Consider the following 21,220-nt stretch of genomic DNA (forward strand, 5'->3'; position numbering starts at 1 on the left):
GAAAGTTCAGCTGAAAAGTGCAACTTTCCTAACAAGGAAAAGAGCAACTAAAAACCGAATATATAAGGTAAGAAATCGGGTATGAATGCAAAATAATCTTACCATAAAAGGAAAAATTATTTTGTCAACTAACTTGCCAAAAAAGGACTTTACAACATCTATTGGGGATGACATAAATTTGCATAAATATATTTATAACTAAAATAATTAGTATTTTTGTCACTTAAATTTTTTACACTACTAATTTGTACCCCTATAATATACGGCTCGTTAATAATATCATTCAAAGTATAACTTTTAGAGTAACATGATCATATTTTATTTAATTTTATCATGAAACGAATAACGTAATAAATGGTAGTTGATAAATGAATGCAAATTAAATATATTTCGCTCTTTTTTACTTTAATGATTAGAAAACTAAAGATATAAATATAAATTTATTATTAAAAAAAATATTCTATTATTCATTAATGTAAAAAGAGTGAAGAATATTTAACTTATTTATCATGTATCATCTATTAATTTACTCATTTCATGATAAAATTAAATAAAATGTGATAGAAAGACTATAATACTATAAAAATTATATTCTAACGAGTATTATTAATAAGTAATATACTATAAAAAAAAAAAATATAACTTAATAGCATAAAAAATTTTGGGATAAAAATGTTAATTATTCTTATAAAAAACATGAAGGTATGTACAAAATAAGAAACTAGCTAATTTGTGATTCACATCATACAAAACAAAAATGATAGATATTTTAGGGTAAATACTATTTTGGATCCTGTATTTTGCAAAAGTTATTAATTGGAATTTTTGTTTTGTTAAATGATAAAATAGACAATGTATTTTCAAAAATAGTATAAATAGGACTCTGGACTTGTTGTCGAGTGAATTTCGCAACACCAAATTATATAATATTATCAGTAACAAGAAGAAATTTACGTGGAAAGACAAATGCGAGTATTCAACCTAGAATGGCGAGTACTCCACTGGGAATGAGAAATAATTAACGAAAGCTGGAAAATAACAATAAGACAGAGAATTATAGTGGTTCAGTCAGATTATGATCTGCTTAGTCCACTGTAGCAAGAGATTCGTAGGTGCCATTTCATGGTGGATCACCCCTTTATATACAAAGCAGGTGTCCAATCGGTTACACAAGGATTGCATTCATTGTTAATCCGTTATTTACATATTGAATTACAATAATTAAAATCAAACAACGTTAACATTAATAAATGAATGACAGTTACTAAGTCCATCAACGTATGCGTCTTCCGCATCTGCGAGTTGACTGTTCATGTTCCGATGTTAAGCTTATAGGGTTATCATTACGTTTGGGATGTCTGCGTCCTTAGGTAGTCACTTCTTGTAGACATCGCATGTCGAGCTGATAGAACCTAGACCTACGAGTCTATATCGGTTTGTCAAGGCTGTTGGGTCGTCGGGACCAAACTCGCATTATAGAGAGTCGATCTCTATGCTTTCACAGGAGTATAGAGAGGATACTCGCACATGTCCCGACACATGCGAGTTGGATCCATTCTCTCATCCCGCATAATACGAGTTACAGTTATGCGATCCGACTTTGGTCGTACTCGCAGTATCTCGCTGGCTCTATCCTGGACGAGGGTTAAAACTTCGAGGAGTCTCTCATGGACATTTCAGCCTTCATTGGAAAGCTGAATATACGTGTCCTCTAAATAGGAGTCTGGTCTCGAGTTTCTAGGTGAGAGAAATCTCACTATAACACATGCCCCTAGTTTCTCGATGTGAGAGGTGCGGTCACAAAGGGAAACTATACGCGAGAGACAGGTGAAAGGTTGTCACAAGGAGGTGACCTTTTGGTTGTCCCATCGAGGGTTTCGAAAAATGACGGCTGTAATTATTACTTTTTATTGCATTTATGGTGCCACGTCACAAAACTCCTCGGTTTTCGTGTAGGCGTGGCCATCGTTGGCCGTTGGATTGGGCGACCTTAGGCATTCTGGTTGCCACATGTCGTAATCCCAATTAATAAGGGATATGGGTATTTAAACCCTTTGATACGAATCAAATCCTCCATTTTTCCCTCTTGTTCTTAACTTCCTCCTTCCCTCTTTTACAGAGATTTCAAATCCACTTTCGTACTCTGCCCAGATTTCTACCGCTCTTTCTAAAATATCTTCAATCTCAGAAGTGATCGAGAGCAATCGCAGGAACAACTTGAATGGGCACTGTTTCATGCTTTGAATACTCGCGGGTATTTGGATGAACACTTCGAATACTCGCATATTGACAAAATTTACTTACTTCTGATTATTGGCTAGATCTTTAGGATTTTGTATGCTGTGAATTTAGTCGCGAGAACATTAACCGAGTTTCCAAATGGTGGGTGTGTCACAGTATTCTAATGGTCATATACGCGGTTATATGCCCCTTGAGATACTGTGATACACCCAGCCATTTGCGACATGCGTTAATATTCAAATGAGCGCACTCCTTGGCTGGTAGATATTCTCGGAACGGTGGGAGTACCTCAGTAACTTCAGGGTCATGCTTGAGAACTCATGCCCCTCGAGTCACTGAGTTTCTCCCAGCCGTTTCTGGAGGTATATCGCTTGGCCCAGGATGCGTGACTTATTCGCATTTTTAGTATTATCTCTACTCGCATATTGATGGGGTGGTCAGCATTCGCAAAGATGCTGACCATTCTATCAAGTGCGACTTTATAGTTTTAATGCGGGTGAGATAACTTATTTTGCTTTCACACATTCACCACGCTGAAAAGATCTTCTATCTTTCAGATGAGCGACCTGTTGGATAGTCAACTGCTCGGCTCGAAAGGCCACACATTCGATGGTGACGAGGACCAGGAGGAAAATAGTTTTCTCCCAGCTTCGATTTCAGAAGAGGAGATCGCACCCACCGTAGGTATAGAGCTAGGTCCGATGTCTTCTGCGGACATCGAGAGAATGGTGTAGGAGCTCGTTGAACCTGGGACCATCGACATTCGAGACAGCGAGTCTACGGTGTCAGCCCGTGACTACCTTATTCATTCGAGGCATGCTCCTGACGTCGAGGTCGAGGAAACAGATGACGACTGGACGGCCCCGGCTCACGAATCAAGCGAGGATGAAGAAGAGGCAGAAGGGAGCGGGACTGACTCGGTCGACGACGCCCAGCTGAATGAGCCTTTCTCGTGCGAGGATTTGATTTCGAGAGTTACCAAATCAGACCTCACTACCTTTACGAGGCTAAACCTGTTGCGACTTGCTTCTTTGCGACCTAAACCGACTCAGAGGGCGCACCTTCCTTTTACCAATCCCGCGATTATTCCCACAGAGGATGTGGTAATCTCAACACCCATTCTCCGATGTGGGGTATCAGTCCCTTTCCATCCCTTTATCGCGGCTATCCTTAAACGATATGATGTATCACCTTTCCAGCTAACTCCCAATAGTTATCGCACTACCCTGGCCTTTTACGCGATGTATATGGAGTACGTTCATAGGGCTCCCTCGGTAGAAGAATTCAGCTACTTCTACGATATAAAAAGCGTAGGCCTTCACAATGGTTTATACTGCTTAAGCAAATGGGCGACTTCTGAAATTAATGGAGTAGAAGGAATGGTATCTAATATGGGAGATTGGAAATCAAAGTGGTTCTACATCTTCAAAGTCCCAGGGATTAGAACTGATTTTAATTGTAGACCTAGTACGTCGCATGTTTTCTTACTTAGACATTTTTGAATTATTTTGAGATCTCATGCTAACTCGCTCTTTTTTGTTTTCGCAGATAGACCAGCTCGACCTGCACTTGACGCAACTCGCAGAGAGACAGCTGAAGTTCTCAGGAGCCTTCCGGTACAAGATCGCGACTGGCGATTATTGTGTACGACTACTAAGCTGCAAGAACACAAGCTGATCCCAGAGAACGCAAGTCTTCAAAGAGAGCCAGTGTACAAGGAACCATCTGAGAAACAGCAAGAGCGGATAGACAAACGCCTCTCAAAGCAAACTTCTCGACCAGCCTCAGGTAACATATCCCACGTTATGAATAAGTGCCTTGAAATTTATTCATACTTATCTTTTATTCGTCCTCGCAAAGATGACTTTTTTGAAGTCCGCACCCATCCTCAACCGCAAGCCAAAAAGTGGAACAGCGACGACATCGCCCGTCACTGCCCAGAAGAGGAAGAGCGATGTTATAACTACTCTTGTCGCGAATTCTTCCAAGAAGCTGGCTAAGACCGCGCAAGATAAAGGGAAGAAAGTCATGATCGAGCCAACTATCCGAGCCCGCGATTTTTTGGCTATGCAAGAGAAGTTCGTGGGCGAGGAGTTCATATCCAAGGCAGAGAGGATCCCTTCTTAGGAGCTTGTTCCGCGCTCTGTGGAGTTGGCTTTGCAGTCGATGACTCTGTTCATGAAAGTCGTTGACGATGGTTCTAAGGAAGCTGAACTGCTGAAGAGGCAAAGTGCCCAGCTCCAAGAGAGCATAAAGAAACTGAAACAAGACGCGGCTGATAAGGACAGGGAGCTTGAAGACCTTCGCAAGTCTAAGGAGCGGGTTGAGCTCGAGGTCAAGAACTCTCAGAGGAAGATCAAGGAGATGGCTCGCGACTTTGAGGTTGAGAATGAGAATGGGAAGAAACAGTATGATCAGGCAGTTTCTGACTATATTTACACCACTCTTTCCAATTTTCAAAACTTTATTATTATCTACAGGATCTATAGGTACCTCAATAGTGTCTTCCGCGGCTTGGGCTGCGGCGGTGTGATCGAGGATTCTTGGATCCAAGTCTGGTTCATTTATGTGCGGCACCTCCTCGATTCTGAGGATCTCCTGGCGAGGAGGTGGCGCCTCCAACAGATAGATAACATTTACCGTCTTTTTCTCTGCGAGTTTAACTGTTGTGTTGTAGCATTCCCGCGAATCGGCTTGGACTCCCCGCACAGAACCTACTCCAGCGGGAGTAGGGAACTTCATTGTCAGATGATAGATCGAGGTTATGATCTTCATCTCCTTCAGGATCGGTCGACCAATCACGGCGTTATATGCAGAGTACTGGTCGAATACTGCGAAGTCAACCATTGACTTGGCTGTCACCGGGGCGGTTCCCAAAGTGATTGGGAGTTTGGTCATTCCTTTTATTGTTATGACGTCGCCTGTAAAACCATAGATGCTCGACGTCACAGGTCGCAGGTCCTTCTCGTGCAACCCCATTTGTTTGAATGCTTGGAAGTTCAACAAATTCACTGAACTCCCATTGTCGACGAGTATGCGGTGGACATTATCCCCGCCAATATTGGCGATTATAACTAGTGCATCAGAATGCGGTGGACCCATCTCGCATCACTCTCCATAAAGGTAATATCGTCGCATTCCTTCTTAAATAGTTTTTCGGGACGCTCACTAAGATTGTTGACATTGGTGAACGGCTTTTCTTTAGCTTCTCTGGCATACCGCTCTTGTGACTTGCGAGAGTCTCCTGCGATATGGGGTCCTCCAATGATGGTTAGGATGTTGCGAGGCGCTCTGGAACCACTCACATGTTGGTTTTCTCCTTTGTCATCCGCTTGGGGATGACTTTCCTCGCCCTTCTTATACTTGTCGAACTTTCCTCTCCGAATTAGCTCCTCGATTTCATCCTGCAAGACCCAACATTCTAAGGTAGTATGACCAATGTCTTTGTGGTACTTATAGAATTTTTTGGGGTCTCTTCTGTCGCGATTTCCCCTGATGGGGGGCGGCTTCTTGAAGACTCCGTTTCTTTCTTCGATTGCATAGATATGGTCTCGGGGTACTGCGAGTTCAGTATAATTGACGAAACGAGGTCCACCCTTCCTTTTCGGCGAGGATTCCTTCTTTGGAGGAGACTTGGCCAACTTCGGACTTCGCTGTCTCCGCGGGCTACGTCTTCTCGGGCTTCGGCCCCTGGAGTTCTTCCCTCGGGGACTGCGAGATCGTGAACGCGGTATTGGTGATTGGCGTTTGTCTTTGCCCTTCTCTAACTCTGCCAGAGAATTCTCGATTCTCTTGTGGGGTTCGGCCATGGCGAAGAATTCGACTAAGGATTCTGGCCTTCGAGCTTGTAACTCCTTCCAGAAGTCGGTCCTCGGCAAGATACTTGTTATCAACATACAAACAAGCGAAGACTCGGGAGCCTTCTCGACTTTTGTTACCTCTGCATTAAATCGTTTAAAATAGTCTTGTAAAGACTCACCAGGCTCTTGTTTGATGTTGGCCAAAGTCGTATAAGGCGGCCTATAGGTCATTGTAGCCTAGAAATGTGTGAGGAATAAGTCGACGAAGGTTTCCCATGTCGATATTGATGCCTCAGGCAATTGGGTAAACCAATCGTGGGCGTTCTCCTCGAGTGTTGCCGCAAGAATGCGGCATTTTGCAAGTTGTGGTACCTGATCCACCTCCATTATAGTATTGAATTTTTCAAGATAATCTATAGGGTTAGAAGTACCTTTATACTTTAGGGATTCGGATAGACGAAACCCCTTAAGAAGTTGAGCTTGTCACACTTCTGTAGTGAAGGGCGAGGTACCATGCAACTTGTATATGGGCTTCCGTTGCTGCTCGAGCATTTTCAAGGCCTGCAGAAGCATGCTCTGGTCAATCCCTCCAGTCGCAGGAGTCGGGGCTGCTACGACTGCGGGATTCGCAACTACTGCGGTGAGATTTGCTGGGACATTGATCCCAGTGGTCGCGATCAGCGCGGTAGGCGGGTTATTGTAAGTGTTAACACCCTGATCGTCCGCATGGGGATCACAGAGTGTCTCCGTATTATGAGGGGCACGAGAACGCGCTCTAAAAACTGCGTTGAGGTGATCACGCAGATCACCCCGATGTACCTGGTAATGTCCTCCCTGTTGCGTCTGTACAGAGCCGGACCTTGTATATCTACTTGGTGTACGACCATGCGATGACGAAGAGGCTGATTCTGCGTCATTGTCTCTTGATGGTCGACTGCGAGGATTGTGTCGTTCAGGGTCTTCATCAACCTGTGTGCTTTGGTTTGGATACCTTGCGGATTGATCCCTCGATGTTGGATGGTTCAGGTCCAAACCTTCAGGGTTGGTTCTCCGTTCCCTGCGTACACAATTAGTATAACGTCTAGAATTTGTTACATGAGGGTTATCTGTGCGAGTAGCAGGAACTCGAGGGGGGCGTCGGGCCCGATTTTGTCCATCTAATTCGGCTTGTAATGCACGCAGTTGGTCCTGAATCGCAGTATATTGATCAGTGGTGAGTTGGATGATTCCCTCGGATACCACTGCCGGAGTGACAGGGGGAAAATGCATGGTTGCTGGTGGTGTGGATGTGTTCCCGACTTGAGGGTCAGTCGTTTCTGGGAACAGGTTGAGAGGTCTGATATTGCTTCTCCCTACTCCGCCGTTAATGACGTCCACAGGTGGCATTCCAGTTCCAGATAACGGTACGTTCATTGTCCCAATGTTGATGGACCCGTTGTTAGCTCCTCCGTTTGTTTGATTTCCAGCCATGATGGTATTTTTTCTTTGAAATGAATAAAATCTTAGTCGATTTCCCACAGACGGCGCCAAATGTTGTCGAGTGAATTTCGCAACACCAAATTATATAATATTATCGGTAACAAGAAGAAATTTACGTGGAAAGACAAATGCGAGTATTCAACCTAGAATGGCGAGTACTCGACTGGGAATGAGAAATAATTAACGAAAGCTGAAAAATAACAATAAGACAGAGAATTATAGTGGTTCAGTCAGATTATGATCTGCTTAGTCCACTGTAGCAAGAGATTCGTAGGTGCCATTTCATGGTGGATCACCCCTTTATATACAAAGCAGGTGTCCAATCGGTTACACAAGGATTGCATTCATTGTTAATCCGTTATTTACATATTGAATTACAATAATTAAACTCAAACAACGTTAACATTAATAAAAGAATGACAGTTACTAAGTCCATCAACGTATGCGTCTTCCGCATCTGCGAGTTGACTGTTCATGTTCCGATGTTAAGCTTACATGGTTATCATTACGTTTGGGATGTCTGCGTCCTTAGGTAGTCGCTTCTTGTAGACATCGCATGTCGAGCTGATAGAACCTAGACCTACGAGTCTATATCGGTTTATCAAGGCTGTTGGGTCGTCGGGACCAAACTCGCATTATAGAGAGTCGATCTCTATGCTTTCACAGGAGTATAGAGAGGATACTCGCACATGTCCCGACACATGCGAGTTGGATCCATTCTCTCATCCCGCATAATACGAGTTACAGTTATGCGATCCGACTTTGGTCGTACTCGCAGTATCTCGCTGGCTCTATCCTGGACGAGGGTTAAAACTTCGAGGAGTCTCTCATGGACATTTCAGCCTTCATTGGAAATCTGAATATACGTGTCCTCTAAATAGGAGTCTGGTCTCAAGTTTCTAGGTGAGAGAAATCTCACTATAACAGGACTGATTTTATGTCAAAATAAAATTTAATAATAATCTGATTTAAAGTTGTTATGACAAAACTATTTACATTTTCTGTAACTGTTCGTGTTAGGAATTGTCTTCAAGTTGATTATATTAAAAAAATTGTCAAAAATTAAGCCTAGTGTCCTATTTTTACTATTTTGGAAAATACAAGATTCATTTTGTCATTTAACAAAACAGAAAATACAATCAATAACTTTTGCAAAACACATAATCTAAAATAATATTAACCCATATTTTTATGTTAATTTGACTGAAATTGATAAGAGGTGAAAGAATGATGGGTATTTTCATATAAAAGTAATCTCTTTTTGGTCAAAACCAAAGAAAATACCATGTATGTTTCAAAATTGCGGACAAAGCAACATACACCATAAAATTACATTTTTTTTTTTTTGCTGATAAAAATTTTCACCATAAAATTACACTTAAAAGCTTATTTTTTTATATACAAATTTAATAAATATACCCCAAAATAGTAAAAACTCTCATAGATATTTTTATAATAATTAAATTATCACAAAATTAAATAAATTTAGTATGAGTAATGATAATTTTTGTTTAAAATATAAGAACAAATACTTTTTGTAACAACTAAGCTCTAGTTTAAAATAAAAAATTTAGGCTCGCTATTAATTACAATAATCTATAAAAGAAATTAGAGTTTAATGTAGAGTTCAAAATGATTGTTAGTAGAGCCCTAATTAGAAGGAGGTGCTTTTACTTGGCCAAATGGGACAAGTAAACTCTTGTAAGTAAAAAACGAGAAATCTATTTTTACAAATAAAGAGTAAGAAAACATATTCTTTTTTTTTTTTTTTGAAACGGATTAAGAAAACATATTCATGTAAATTGTAAGCATAATAATATCTATATATAAAAAAAAAAGTATAATAATAGAGACTTGATAAGGTAATAAGATTGAGTAATATATGGTGTCTAGTAATTCATTTATTAGCAAAACTTAATCTACAACATGATTATTCTTATTTATTCTCCTAAATGTAATTGAACAATGTAATGTTGGCCAAATTAGTGAGGGTGTTTGGTATTGATCAATAAGAATTATTCCTTTTCAAATAAAAGTTTGAGTGAGATGGTGGGGTTTGAATATTGGAATATTTATTGTTACATACTACCACTTTGTCTTTGTGTATATAAATGGAATACAAGGAAGGAAGGATCCAATGTACCCAAAATATTGGAGTTGTAGTAGGCTAGTAAGATTCTTATAACGACAAGTAATCTATTACCCAAATAATATTATATTTGTAACATGAGGGAATATTATTACAAGTATTTTTTTTATTCATTTTTATAATAATAATCATAATAATGGTGGAAGGAAAAGAGGTGTGATTTTGGAGCAATGTTTTATTAGATTAGTGTGATTAGTGGATAGGAATGGGATATTCTAGGGATAAGTCTCTACGTGTACGGCAAGCAAATAAATTCATTACATTGCAAAATGCACCTCACTTCTCCTCCTCAAACTTCAACAATTTATTAATTATATTTTATTTTGTCGAATAGTTAATTTTGACCTCGTTGTTAGTAATTTAGACCAAAATGATTTCATTCAACATTTTTTTTTTTTTTGTATAGAATGTGTTTAGAAGTAATTGTTTAATTATTATACATTAAGGTGGCGTTTGGTTGGAGGTAATTAAATTGAATGGAATGGAAAGGAAATAATTTTCATTCCATTCATTTGTTTGGTTGCATTTTAAAGTATTGGAATGACATTCCAATGGAATGCTCTTTCCACCATTTTGGTGGAATGGCTATTCCATTTTAAAAAGGAAGGAATGACCATTCCAATGTAACAAGAAAAAAAATTTAATTATTTTTTTTATCAATTTGTTTTATGCATTTTAAATTTTATTCCATTCCATTCCTATTCCAATTCCCATTCCCATTCCTATTCCTATATTTTCATTCCTCCCAACCAAACGCCTCCTAAAAGATAATGTGTAATTATTAGAATGGTAAATATAAAATTTAGTAATTACACTGTTTGAATATAAAGAAATAATACAAATTTTTATATTTAATTTAGTAAAATAGTTAATAATTACACGTAAAAAATAATATTTTTTAATTATTAATGTTTAAAATAAAAAAATATAATAATTACACCATATAATTACTCAATTTTGGTTAAATGGTGGAGAGTAGTTATTTATATCAGCACCAAAGCCCCTATTTGATTAAGCTTATTCCAAACTACGTTGAATATTTTTTATTGTTTATTCTTGTAAGGAAACAAATTTTAATTCTTGAAAATAAAAGTGAGCATAAAAATGCTGTGAATTCTTTAAATTAATTGTCTTTGAATTTCCCAGAACATATAATTAAAAGATAAAGAAAAAACCAATTTTATTGGGTTTAATTCATGCTCATCTTAAGAGGTATTGGTCCTACAGGTTAGTAATATCACCAAAATATGTCATACTATTATTACCATTGTCACACTACTATACCTAATAGCAATGTTATTATCAAAAAGCTCTGATTTTGTGCTCTTTTTAAATCAATTTACACATTATCCAAAAAACGAGACCACAACCCATTCCATAATCGATCAAATGAAACTGTCATATGCTTTTTTCTGGCATAGGGAAAAAAGAACTCTTTGAAAGAAATCTTTTACAGCATTTTGGTGAGATGTGTGATCAGTGTGATTTGATGTGTGTGCCCCCAACAATGGCAGGGACCCTTAGAAAAATACAAGTGTGTTTGACCCTTGCCCATGGCAAATCTGGCACAAGTGGCAACCTATCATATAATGCCCATCAACCAATCATAAAAGTCTAAAAAGACAACAATAATGCAATACATTAGAATGATTGGCTTTAGAAACTACTGATTCAAAAGTAACACACCATCTTATTAACCAGTTGAACTTGAATGTATACTAATGAATGAGTCATGACTATGTATGTATGTAGGGAGGTTTAGCCAAGAAGGAGGGAAAAAAATTAATATTATACTTTTCTTGTATAGTAATGCCAATTGCCAACTGAGTACAACCTCACTAGAAACCTTACCTCTTTTGTACAGATTCTGCATCTGTCATTGCCTTTGCATGAAAACCCCAACATATATGGTTGTTTCGATTTCTTCCTGTAAACGATTGCTGCTGATGCTTTACTTAGGTGGGTGGGTATAATAAGACCTGTTGAAAGGAGTCAACTTGATTTTATCAATGCCCATGTTCACAGTTCTTGAACTCTCTTTAGGGTCAATCTTTTCTGGCCTCAAGTGTGTCTTCCTCAGAAAAGTTGTTATCTTTAGTGGCTGAGGTTGTGTATGCCTCTACCACTTCCTGAAAATTGCAAATTAATTGTTTCATAGTTAAAATAATGCAATGATAAGAAACATGTAATGCTGTTCTAAGAAAAGGTAAAGTGACAAAATGCAGAAGAGAAACGTAAATCACAGCACAAGCATATGTTTTAAATCAAACTTGTAATTATACCTTTTTGAGATCTTCGTGTGAAGGCGGTGTATCCCTCTTGTCAACTGTTGAGCTTGTAGAGACTGCATTGTCTGCCACCCGAAATGTGGGTGCGGTCTCTTCACTTTCCTTCAAGTCATGTTTAGACAGATTACCATTCACAGAAACTCCATTGGAATAATTGAGATTAATGTTCTCAGAAGATTGTGCTTCATTTTTTTCAACAACTAAATCAACTCCAGCCTCGCTTTCCTTCTCATTTGCTATTGAAGATTCTTTAGCCACGGCCACAGCCGCAGCCTCAGCTTTCCTCTTTTCTTCTTCTCTTTGCTGCTTTCTCCGTGCCTCTTCCTCCTTCAGCTTTTTAAATCTGGAATATATCAATGAATTAAGATTAAAATAACACGTATTTCCCCCAAGAAATAAGAGGAACAAAATTATATGACAATTGTTTAAACCTTTCACCAGGTTGTGGACCCTTTGCTGTCAACTTCTTTTCTTCTGTGGTAACTTTTTGTGTTACATTTAAATCTGAGATGGATTGTTTAACCTGGGGTTGGTCTTCCTTGACAACATCGGTAAATTGCATCACGGGAACTTTAGCCCCCCCTAACTTTTGAAGCCATACTTGTTGTGCAGTGCTCAAAATATTGTTTGTTAGCCTGCATAATAATGTTCAAAGGATGTAACTTAACCTTGAAAGGTATTGTATTAGAGTATTTATGGAAACTATAATTTACAAAGAAACAAAAACAATTTCCTGAAAGAAAAGCTACGATGCTCATACAATAAAATGGCTTTACATCTACTCACCAATAAAGGCTCAGACCGGAAGGAACTGAAAGCGAAAAATAACCAATCATTAAAGGTAGCAACTTTGTAATTGCTTGAGAACTCTTCATGTTTGGATCATTACTCTGAAAGTTAAAATAGCACATGTTAAATACTAATCATTTACCCCACAGGATATGGAATCTCACATCCAAATTAGTCCTATTTCAATAGAAAAAAGGAAAACTGCATAAAATCAACCGTTTAAGCTGATAACAAAGTTACAGATGGACAACTTTATTAATTTTGTAATGGGAAAAAATTAAATGTGAGACTACAACGGAGGCAGGAGATAGACACAAACATGAGGTGTTGCACTAAATTGAAAACCTAGAACAACAATGTGATTTATAGAAGTTAAATGTTTTATGTTGGTAACAAAAGCTCATCTAGTCAACGAGGCTAAGTTAATTTAAACAGATATAATTTGCAATGGAAAATTACTGACCTGTGATGACTGCATAATTTGGATAGATATGTATTGTGAGGCAATCAGCAATACAGGCAACACAAGATATGCCAAAGTATCTGACCATCCAAGGGGTGGATGACCATCCTGAGAAAGTACAAAGATCGAGAAGATTAAAATTTGAAAGTTTCTCCCAACCAAGCAAAGAACAGTTAACTAAATAATAATTTTAATAGAATGTGCAAATATATCTAGTGGCAACCGTAAGGATTATCTTTCCTTTTCAGTGCAGAATTTGGAAGGAAAAAATAACATTGAGATTATTATAACTTTACTTCAATATGTGTACATTTAGAGAGAATAATTACCCTTATTTTTTAACAATGTATTCTTCTTACATTACAATATTAACTCATTGCTCTAGTGAAAAGAAGAAGAAAAAAATCATGATGGAAGTCTTCACTGAATATTGAGTATTAAATTTCAGTAAAATAGCATATACCAAAAAACCCCTTAGAATTTAGTAAAGGAAAGTTTAGCTTTCAATTCAAGGAACTTACTACAAATGGAAAAAGCCAAGAGATGCCACTTCCATTTTGCCGGGCAGCAATTGATGTTGGACCAGACAAGGAGGGTATCCAGAAAAATCCTTCAGTAAGCAGTCCCTTTATTGAATAGAAAAAGTTTGATTAAATTAATGATAGTTTGGAAAGTAGAGTAGAGGGAAAAAAAGTTTCTTGCAAAACTGTAAAGCAAATACAGCAAATGGCTACCTCATCTGCCACATTTGAAAGAGCTCTATATAACCCAATCCAGACTGGTATTGTGGCAAGTGTTGGCAGGCACCCTAGAACAAATACAGGATAATAAATAACATATACAAACAGCACAAGTAATAACAAACAAAAAATAGTTTATAATAAACACATCTCTATGCACAAAACAATGGTAGTCAGTACGAATGGATGATAAGTTATCAGTCAATTTCCTCTGAACATGCATTCATACTAAAGTCAAATGTAAAGTCAATACCTGCTAAAGGATTTATGCCAGCTACTTTATATAGTCGGGCAGTTTCAAGCTGAATTCTCTCCTGAAATAGTTGATTGAAAAGAACAGACCTTGGTCAGAATAGAAAAAGAAGAAGCTAATCAGTGTAATATTACAAGGTCATTCTCTTTGAGCAACAAAAATAATCTTAAAAATAAAAAATTACCTTATCTGCAGCATAACGTTGCTGAATAGCTTTTACTTGAGGTTGCAATGCTCGCATTGACATTGCAGATTCAACCTAAATAAAAAGAGATACAATTATAAAGTTCCAAACTTTTTAAAACAGGGAATACAATAAAGTCACCGAAAAGCTAAAATCAATCCACAAAGATACAAACCTGTTTTTTTGTCAAAGGAAATGTGGCAGCTTTCACAAGAACAGTAAGGAGTATTATAGCGAAACCATAGGCATAGGGAACATGCAAAGCACTTAGTCCATCATTCAAAATCTGGGAAATTAATCAAACACCCAATATAAAGGAAATGTTTATATATATAATAAAAAAAGGATAGTCAACATTCAACATCAATTGAATTGATTACTCACTTTCAAAATAGTCTCCATATAATTGGTAATCCCAGTGAACCAATCACTGTTTTGTTTAGCTGTAGTAACAGTATCCGAAGAAGAAGAAGACGAAACAGCAGCATCAGCAACCGTGTAGAGAAGACCTTCTGCTCTACCAAAAAGCTCCCTAACAAACCCCTCAGTGCTATCAGGGTCAGGAAAGAAATCGGGTTTGAACCCGAGTCTGGCTACGGCGAGAGAACCACGAAGACCCGGCTTAGATAAAGGCGCCAATCCAAAATAATGGGTTCGACGGAAAACTGGATTCTGGGTTCGGTCAGGGACCGGGACCGGAGACAAGACCAAGCTCGGTCGATGCGGTAACACAGTGTTCATTTTTTTTAAAGTCGGTGAGGGATTGAGTAGGCAGCGGAGCTCGAAACAGAGAGCTTAAGGAATTGTTGGGCGGAGGTTCGTTGGTTTTGGGGAAGCTTGTTCAAAGTTTCAGTTGCTTGCTCACTCTGCCTCTTCTCCTGGAGAGGTAAGAACCATGAAAATGGAGCTCCGAGTTAGAGGAAGATGGATTGGGTTTTTCTTTACGCTGTTGCGGTTTTGTAATTTTTAATTTAATCGTTATTTCGTTTATTTATTTACAGAAAATTAAATATTATAAATATCTGTTTTTTTTAAGTATTCATTTGGAAAATTTACATCATATACTAACTTTTGTCATTTTTTTATAAAAATACTCTCAGGCGGAAATTTTTACTTTTTTTCTGTATTTTTTTATAAGTTTCATACTGCAGTATACTGTGTTAAATTTCATTGGTGTTCTACTGGTATTTTTTAGTTGTTCTACTGTTGTTTTGAGTTGTTCTGCTTTGTGTTTTACTGGTCTTTTATAAAAACACAGTATTTTTGAAAACTTTTTCGTGAGACAGTATTTTTATAAAAGTTAACTCAAATTCCAGTATTTTTTGTAAGTTTTCCATTCATTTTTCTTCAATTTTGGATCGGACCATGGTTTTTGGGCTTTTAACGATTAAGCTTAAAATTGAGGGATTATTTCACAAAAATATAGAAACAACAAAAAAAATTATAAAAGTACGATTTTACAGAATTTTAAATATTTTTACAATTTTTTTAATTTTATTTATATAAAATACTTTTTTTTTTATGTTGTAATCTTGTTAATTTGTTGTTGATTTTTTCTTATATGTATGTTATTTTTTGTTGTTATTTTGATGTTACTTATATGTAGTTTTCTTATTGATTTTATGTTGTTTTCGTGTTACTTTTTGAAAAACCGTAAAAATGAAAATATATATATATTCTTTGAACGTAAAAATGTAAATATTTTACAAAAAATAATGTCTTATGTAATTACTCCTAAAATTGAAGAGCTGTCGATGGCCATTTTGAAAGGATTGGGCTTTCATTAGAAGGAATAAGAACATTATACTGTATATCTCTTTTAAATTAGGGATAATTACATAAAGTACTAATTTTTTTAAAAAAAATTATCTTTTACGTTTAAAGAATTTTTTTTATATTTTTACGGTTTTCTATAAAAACAACAAGAAAACTACATAAAAATAAAATCTAAATAACAACAAAAAATAACATACAAATAATAAAAAATTAACAAGAGTACACCATAAAAAAAACTGTATTTTCTGTAAATAAAATTAAAAAAAAATCGTAAAAATATTTAAAATTTCGTGAAATCGTATTTTTGTAATTTTTTTGTTGTTTTTGTGTATTTATGAAATAATCCCTTTAAATTAATGTCTTTAATTTTTACCTCCTCTTTTAAAATTTTTTATATTTACCGTTTTTTTTAATCATTCTACCAATTTTACTCCTATCACTTCATAATTTTCTTCATTCTTCTCTAATCAAAATTTTGCTCCACAAAAATAATTTATACAATTATATTTAATGTAATTTATCATAAAAATGGGAGACAGAGGTAATTTATAACCTTAATAAGGGGAATTATATTTACATATATATAACCTAATATAAAAGGACTAGATTATCCATTTCTTAGTTTTAGTTATATCTTTAAAAAAATCTCTTTTTTAAAAAAAAAAAAATATATATATATATATATAGCGTTTATAGATAAATAAAGAAGTTAGACCTCACGGTCATTGTAATACTTGAGTGTGATAATCTGAAATTTATTTGGCAATATTTGAGTGCGAAATGACATTTTTGCCCTTGAAAATGAATATGTATGTTTTATAGCCCTAAGGGAAAAATGGTCATTTGACCATTATTGAGTTATATTGAATTCAATGGATTTTGAGAGAAAATGAATTGTATTTTCTGGATAATTCTCTCTCTCATCCGACCCTCTTTCTCTCTTCCAAACCCTCTTGATTTTTCAAAATTTGTTTGGAGAATTGCTTGAAGATGGTGTGGAATCAAAGCTTTGCAATTGTGGAATTTTGAGCTTGCTTTTGGGTTGAGTTTAAGGTAGTTTTCTCAGCTTTATTTCTAATTATAGTTTGCTGATTTTTGTTGTTAGAAGAGCATGAAAATGGTTGTGATATTGTGAATTGCATGTTCTTAATTTTGATGTTAATCTTGGTGAATAGAGTGTGTAAAGCATAGTTTAATTGTGATATATGTTTATTGAGCATGGAATGTGAGTTTAGGTCAGAATTTATGAGTTATTGGTTGAGTTTGCAGCTCTGATTTTAGTGTTGTTTTTGAGTTTGTGTTTTGGGGTTTTGATGTTCATGGTTATGGACTTGAATTCTAGGTTGAATTTTGCTCAAGTATTGAGCTTGACTTGAGGGTTGTTAATCTAATTTTTGGGATGCATATTCTGTGATGAATTTAAGCATGAAATTGTGTTTTACTCCCTGTTTTGATTAAGGTTCGAATATATGGTAAAGTGGGCATGTTTAGACCTTAAAATCTGCTTTTCTGGGTTTTTCGAACCCAGTGGCCGCGGCCAGATCTATGGTCGCCGCGACCATAAAACGCAGCAGAGAGCCATCTTTTTTCCGATTTTGTTTTGGCCATAACTTTTGACTCGGGACTCTATTTGGGACGTTCTTTATACCGTTGGAAAGCTCTTTTCGAGCTCTATGTGATTATCTGTAATGTAAATGCCATGCTTGAATTTTATTGAGTTAAAAGTCAGGGGTTAACCCTAAGTATGAATTATCCCGGATTTGTGTGACTAGGATTACCGGCACCTGATCAGGAGCACCCGGGGATTTGGAATCTCCTTCTATTGCTGGACAACAGGTAAGACAGTAGTTTGCACATAGAGTATGCGCAGTGGCGCTTATGTTGAATATGATATATGTGAGTTATGGTAACCGGGATTAGGGTTATTACCCTGATAGGAACGGTTTGTTAGCTTAGGGTTATTACCCTAGTGAAATATGTGTATAAATGCCATGCCATGTTAATTGAAATGAAATTTATGGATTATGCGCTCAAGGCATAATCCAGGTTGGACTCGGTACACATAACCGAGATGAACCACTTCTAAGGCCTTAATGTATTTAGACGTGTGAGAGCAACACGTGGTTCTACGTCACGTAGATTTAATTAGATGTGTGGGCGCAACACATAGGTCTACGCCACGTAGACATAAATGGGCATGTTGATATAGTGATTAGGTCTGTGCTATACAGACATATGTAAATGAGCATATTATATTTATTGTGATTTATACTGTCTTGCTGGGCTTGGCTCACGGGTGCTCTACTGTGCAGGAAAGGGTAAGGCATTAGCTGATCAGCCATGAGTTTCAGGAGCAGGACGAAGAATGTACATGTTCACGCCACTTCAGACCAAGCGGGTTATGGGTCTAATAGTGTTGACTTTTGTATTCGGTTTTGCCGCTTAGGTCGTCTAGTAAGAAAGAACTTGTAATAAGTTTGTAAATATTTTTGGGATCCCAACTATTTTGAAAAGTTAAATATATTAGAAGTTTATTTTCAGTCTGTTTAATATAAAAGTTTAAATTCTGCGCTATTTTAATTAGTAATCCCGATTAGGGGATTAGGGTTTCATAAGTATTTTTGAGTAGCGTGCCTAATTATTTAGGGCGTTACAACATTACATAAGATATTTCCTGATATAGAAGATATCTCAACCATACCAGTAATATTTTTAACGAAAGCCCACCTAGCTAAATTATGGGCTGCAAAATTATACAGTCTGGAAATAAACAAAAAATTACATCTAAATAAAAGATTAGAGAGTCTTTTACATTGTTGGATATAATTATCAATACTCAATTGGAACAATTTCCTTTCAGGGCATTGATAACTATTTTTGAGTCACTCTCAATCATAACAAAAAGGTATTTCATCATAACCGCCGTCTCTAAAGCTAACTGACATGCCGCAACTTCTCCAACAAGTGGGTTAGAGAAATTAAGCATGTTGGTAATCATCCACATAACGATCCCTGTGTGATCCCTAGCTAAAGTCACCACGCACATGGAACAGCTGCCCACTTTAACGTCACAAATGATTTTGACCCAATCATCTGGAGGAGGGGACCAAACAGGAGACACAACAGCCATCGTCAGAGCAAATAAAAATGACCCATAATCTACGTAACAAGTAGAGATAGAATCAATACAGTGTTGAATGTTACCGAGAGAATTATTGTGTACCTTGTCATTGCGAGCTTTCCAAATCGTTTCCACCACAATCGAAGCATAGAAAAATAATTTGTCTGTATCCACCCCTTTCGACCTCAAATTCCAAAGAAATTTTACCCAATCCCAAACATGAGCACCAGATTCAATGATAGGCATAACCCCCCAAGGGGATGACCTCCAAAGGTGGAAAGAAAAATTACAATGGAGGAAGAGATGCTCCATCAACTTCTCACCTTCCCCACAAAGAGGACAAGAAATCTCATCAACCTGAATTCTCTTAGCAAGGAGGCCACGGATAGGAAGAGCATCAAAAAGTATACACCACCAAAGTACCATATGACACTCTAGAATTTTAGCATTCTAGAGTTTGTTCCACAGGGTGGGGGCAATAACGCAGGCAGTGGCTCGCTCGAGAGCTTGGATAAGATAAGCTGACTTAGAAGTAAATAAATCATTAGGCTCTTTTGTCCACACCCACCTGTCACTACCCTGACCACAGAGTCTACCACCTTTAATGATATCCCTGATTGTTGTCGGGTTGAAAAGCATTCGAAGCTTTGGAATATCCTAGTCCAAGTTATCTAACAGTAGTTTTGCAACTTTTGTTACTTCCCCTAGCCCAGTGGAAGTTGGCTTTGGGTGAAAATCCTGACTATGAATAGTCCAAGGATCAATCTAAATGTTCGTCTCTTCCCCATTAGATATCAGCTTACACGCACCTTTCTTAAGGATTTCCTTAGTTTTCACAACATTCTTCCAAAACCAAGAATTTAAGTTTTTATAGGAACAATCCAAAAATGACTTGCCTCTCAGATACTTAGTTCTTAAAACTTTGCAGCATAGCGATTGATCCTCATTGATGAGGGCCCAACCCCACCTAGCCAATAAAGCCTAATTCATTTCCAAAGTCTTTCGAAAGCCTAGGCCACCCTAAGACTTATGTAGGCAAAGACGATCCCAAGCTTTCAAATAGATACCTTAGTTGCCCTGTTCACAACCCCCACCAAAAATCTCTATCCATACAATCAAATTTGGATGCGAGTTTCTTAGAAAGCTTGGTAATTTGCATAGTGTAGACTGGCATAGCAAGTCCTACCGATTTGATCAAAGTCGCATGTACAACCTTAGATAGAGTTTTCAACTTCCACCCGTGGAGCTTCGAAACCAAGTTCTCAATAATGAAGTTAAAATTAGCATCCTTTTGATTGGACCTAAATAAGAGGAATCCTAAGTATTTAATGTTGCTAATGGCAATGTTGAGCCCAAGCTCTTGGAGAATGCCTCTTTTCATACCCTCACTTGTGTTATTGCTGAAGAAGATGGAGGTTTTAAGCTTGTTTATACGTTGGCTAGACCAAATACAAAATTTTGCTAGGCATTGCCAAAATCCTTTTGCTTTTGCAATAATCGCTCTGCCCACAAGGATAAGGTCATCCGTAAAGAATAGATGGGAGAGCCTAGGGCCATCCCTACTCAAAGTGATACCTCTAATGGATTCAACCTCAAAGGCATTCTCGAGAATACGCGAGTAGATATCGGTAGCCCAGATAAAGAGGTAAGGGGCCAGCGGGTCACCCTGCCTTATGCCATACTCAGGGGCCAAGTTACTTACTAAACCTCCATTTAGGCAAATGTTGAATGAAGATGTAGAAAATTGGCGGACCCAATTACAAAACTTTTCAGGGGCCTTAAAGCTGCGAAGGACGTGATTAATAAATTGTCAGCTTAACTTGCCATAAGCTTTCACCGGGTATATTTTGATAGCAAAGAGGCCTTCTTTACCTTTTTTGAGCTTAAACGAATGAACGATCTCTTAGACCAACACATTGTTATCCTGAATACTACGA

At 37.1% G+C, this 21,220-nt stretch overlaps 2 protein-coding genes across 2 annotated transcripts; both read right to left on the reverse strand.

Moving 5' to 3' along the window:
- Nucleotides 1-11,336: 11,336 nt before the first annotated feature.
- LOC115713070 (ALBINO3-like protein 1, chloroplastic) lies at nt 11,337-15,376 on the reverse strand. The gene is made up of 11 exons (XM_030641551.2): nt 14,771-15,376; nt 14,562-14,672; nt 14,387-14,461; nt 14,203-14,263; nt 13,944-14,017; nt 13,731-13,835; nt 13,210-13,317; nt 12,744-12,847; nt 12,389-12,592; nt 11,952-12,300; nt 11,337-11,798 (listed from the first exon to the last, which is right to left on the reverse strand). The coding sequence occupies exons 1-11, from the start codon at nt 15,125-15,127 to the stop codon at nt 11,715-11,717; spliced, it is 1,632 nt and encodes a 543-aa protein (XP_030497411.2). The 5' UTR covers nt 15,128-15,376; the 3' UTR covers nt 11,337-11,714.
- Nucleotides 15,377-18,998: 3,622 nt separating this feature from the next.
- On the reverse strand, nt 18,999-19,709 carry LOC115713158 (uncharacterized). Its single transcript, XM_030641644.2, has one exon. The coding sequence runs from the start codon at nt 19,707-19,709 to the stop codon at nt 18,999-19,001; it is 711 nt and encodes a 236-aa protein (XP_030497504.2).
- Between the last annotated feature and the right edge of the window lie 1,511 nt (nt 19,710-21,220).

The sequence above is a fragment of the Cannabis sativa genome, chromosome 4 (assembly GCF_029168945.1).
Source record: "Cannabis sativa cultivar Pink pepper isolate KNU-18-1 chromosome 4, ASM2916894v1, whole genome shotgun sequence".
In the NCBI taxonomy this organism is placed as follows: Eukaryota; Viridiplantae; Streptophyta; class Magnoliopsida; order Rosales; family Cannabaceae; genus Cannabis; species Cannabis sativa.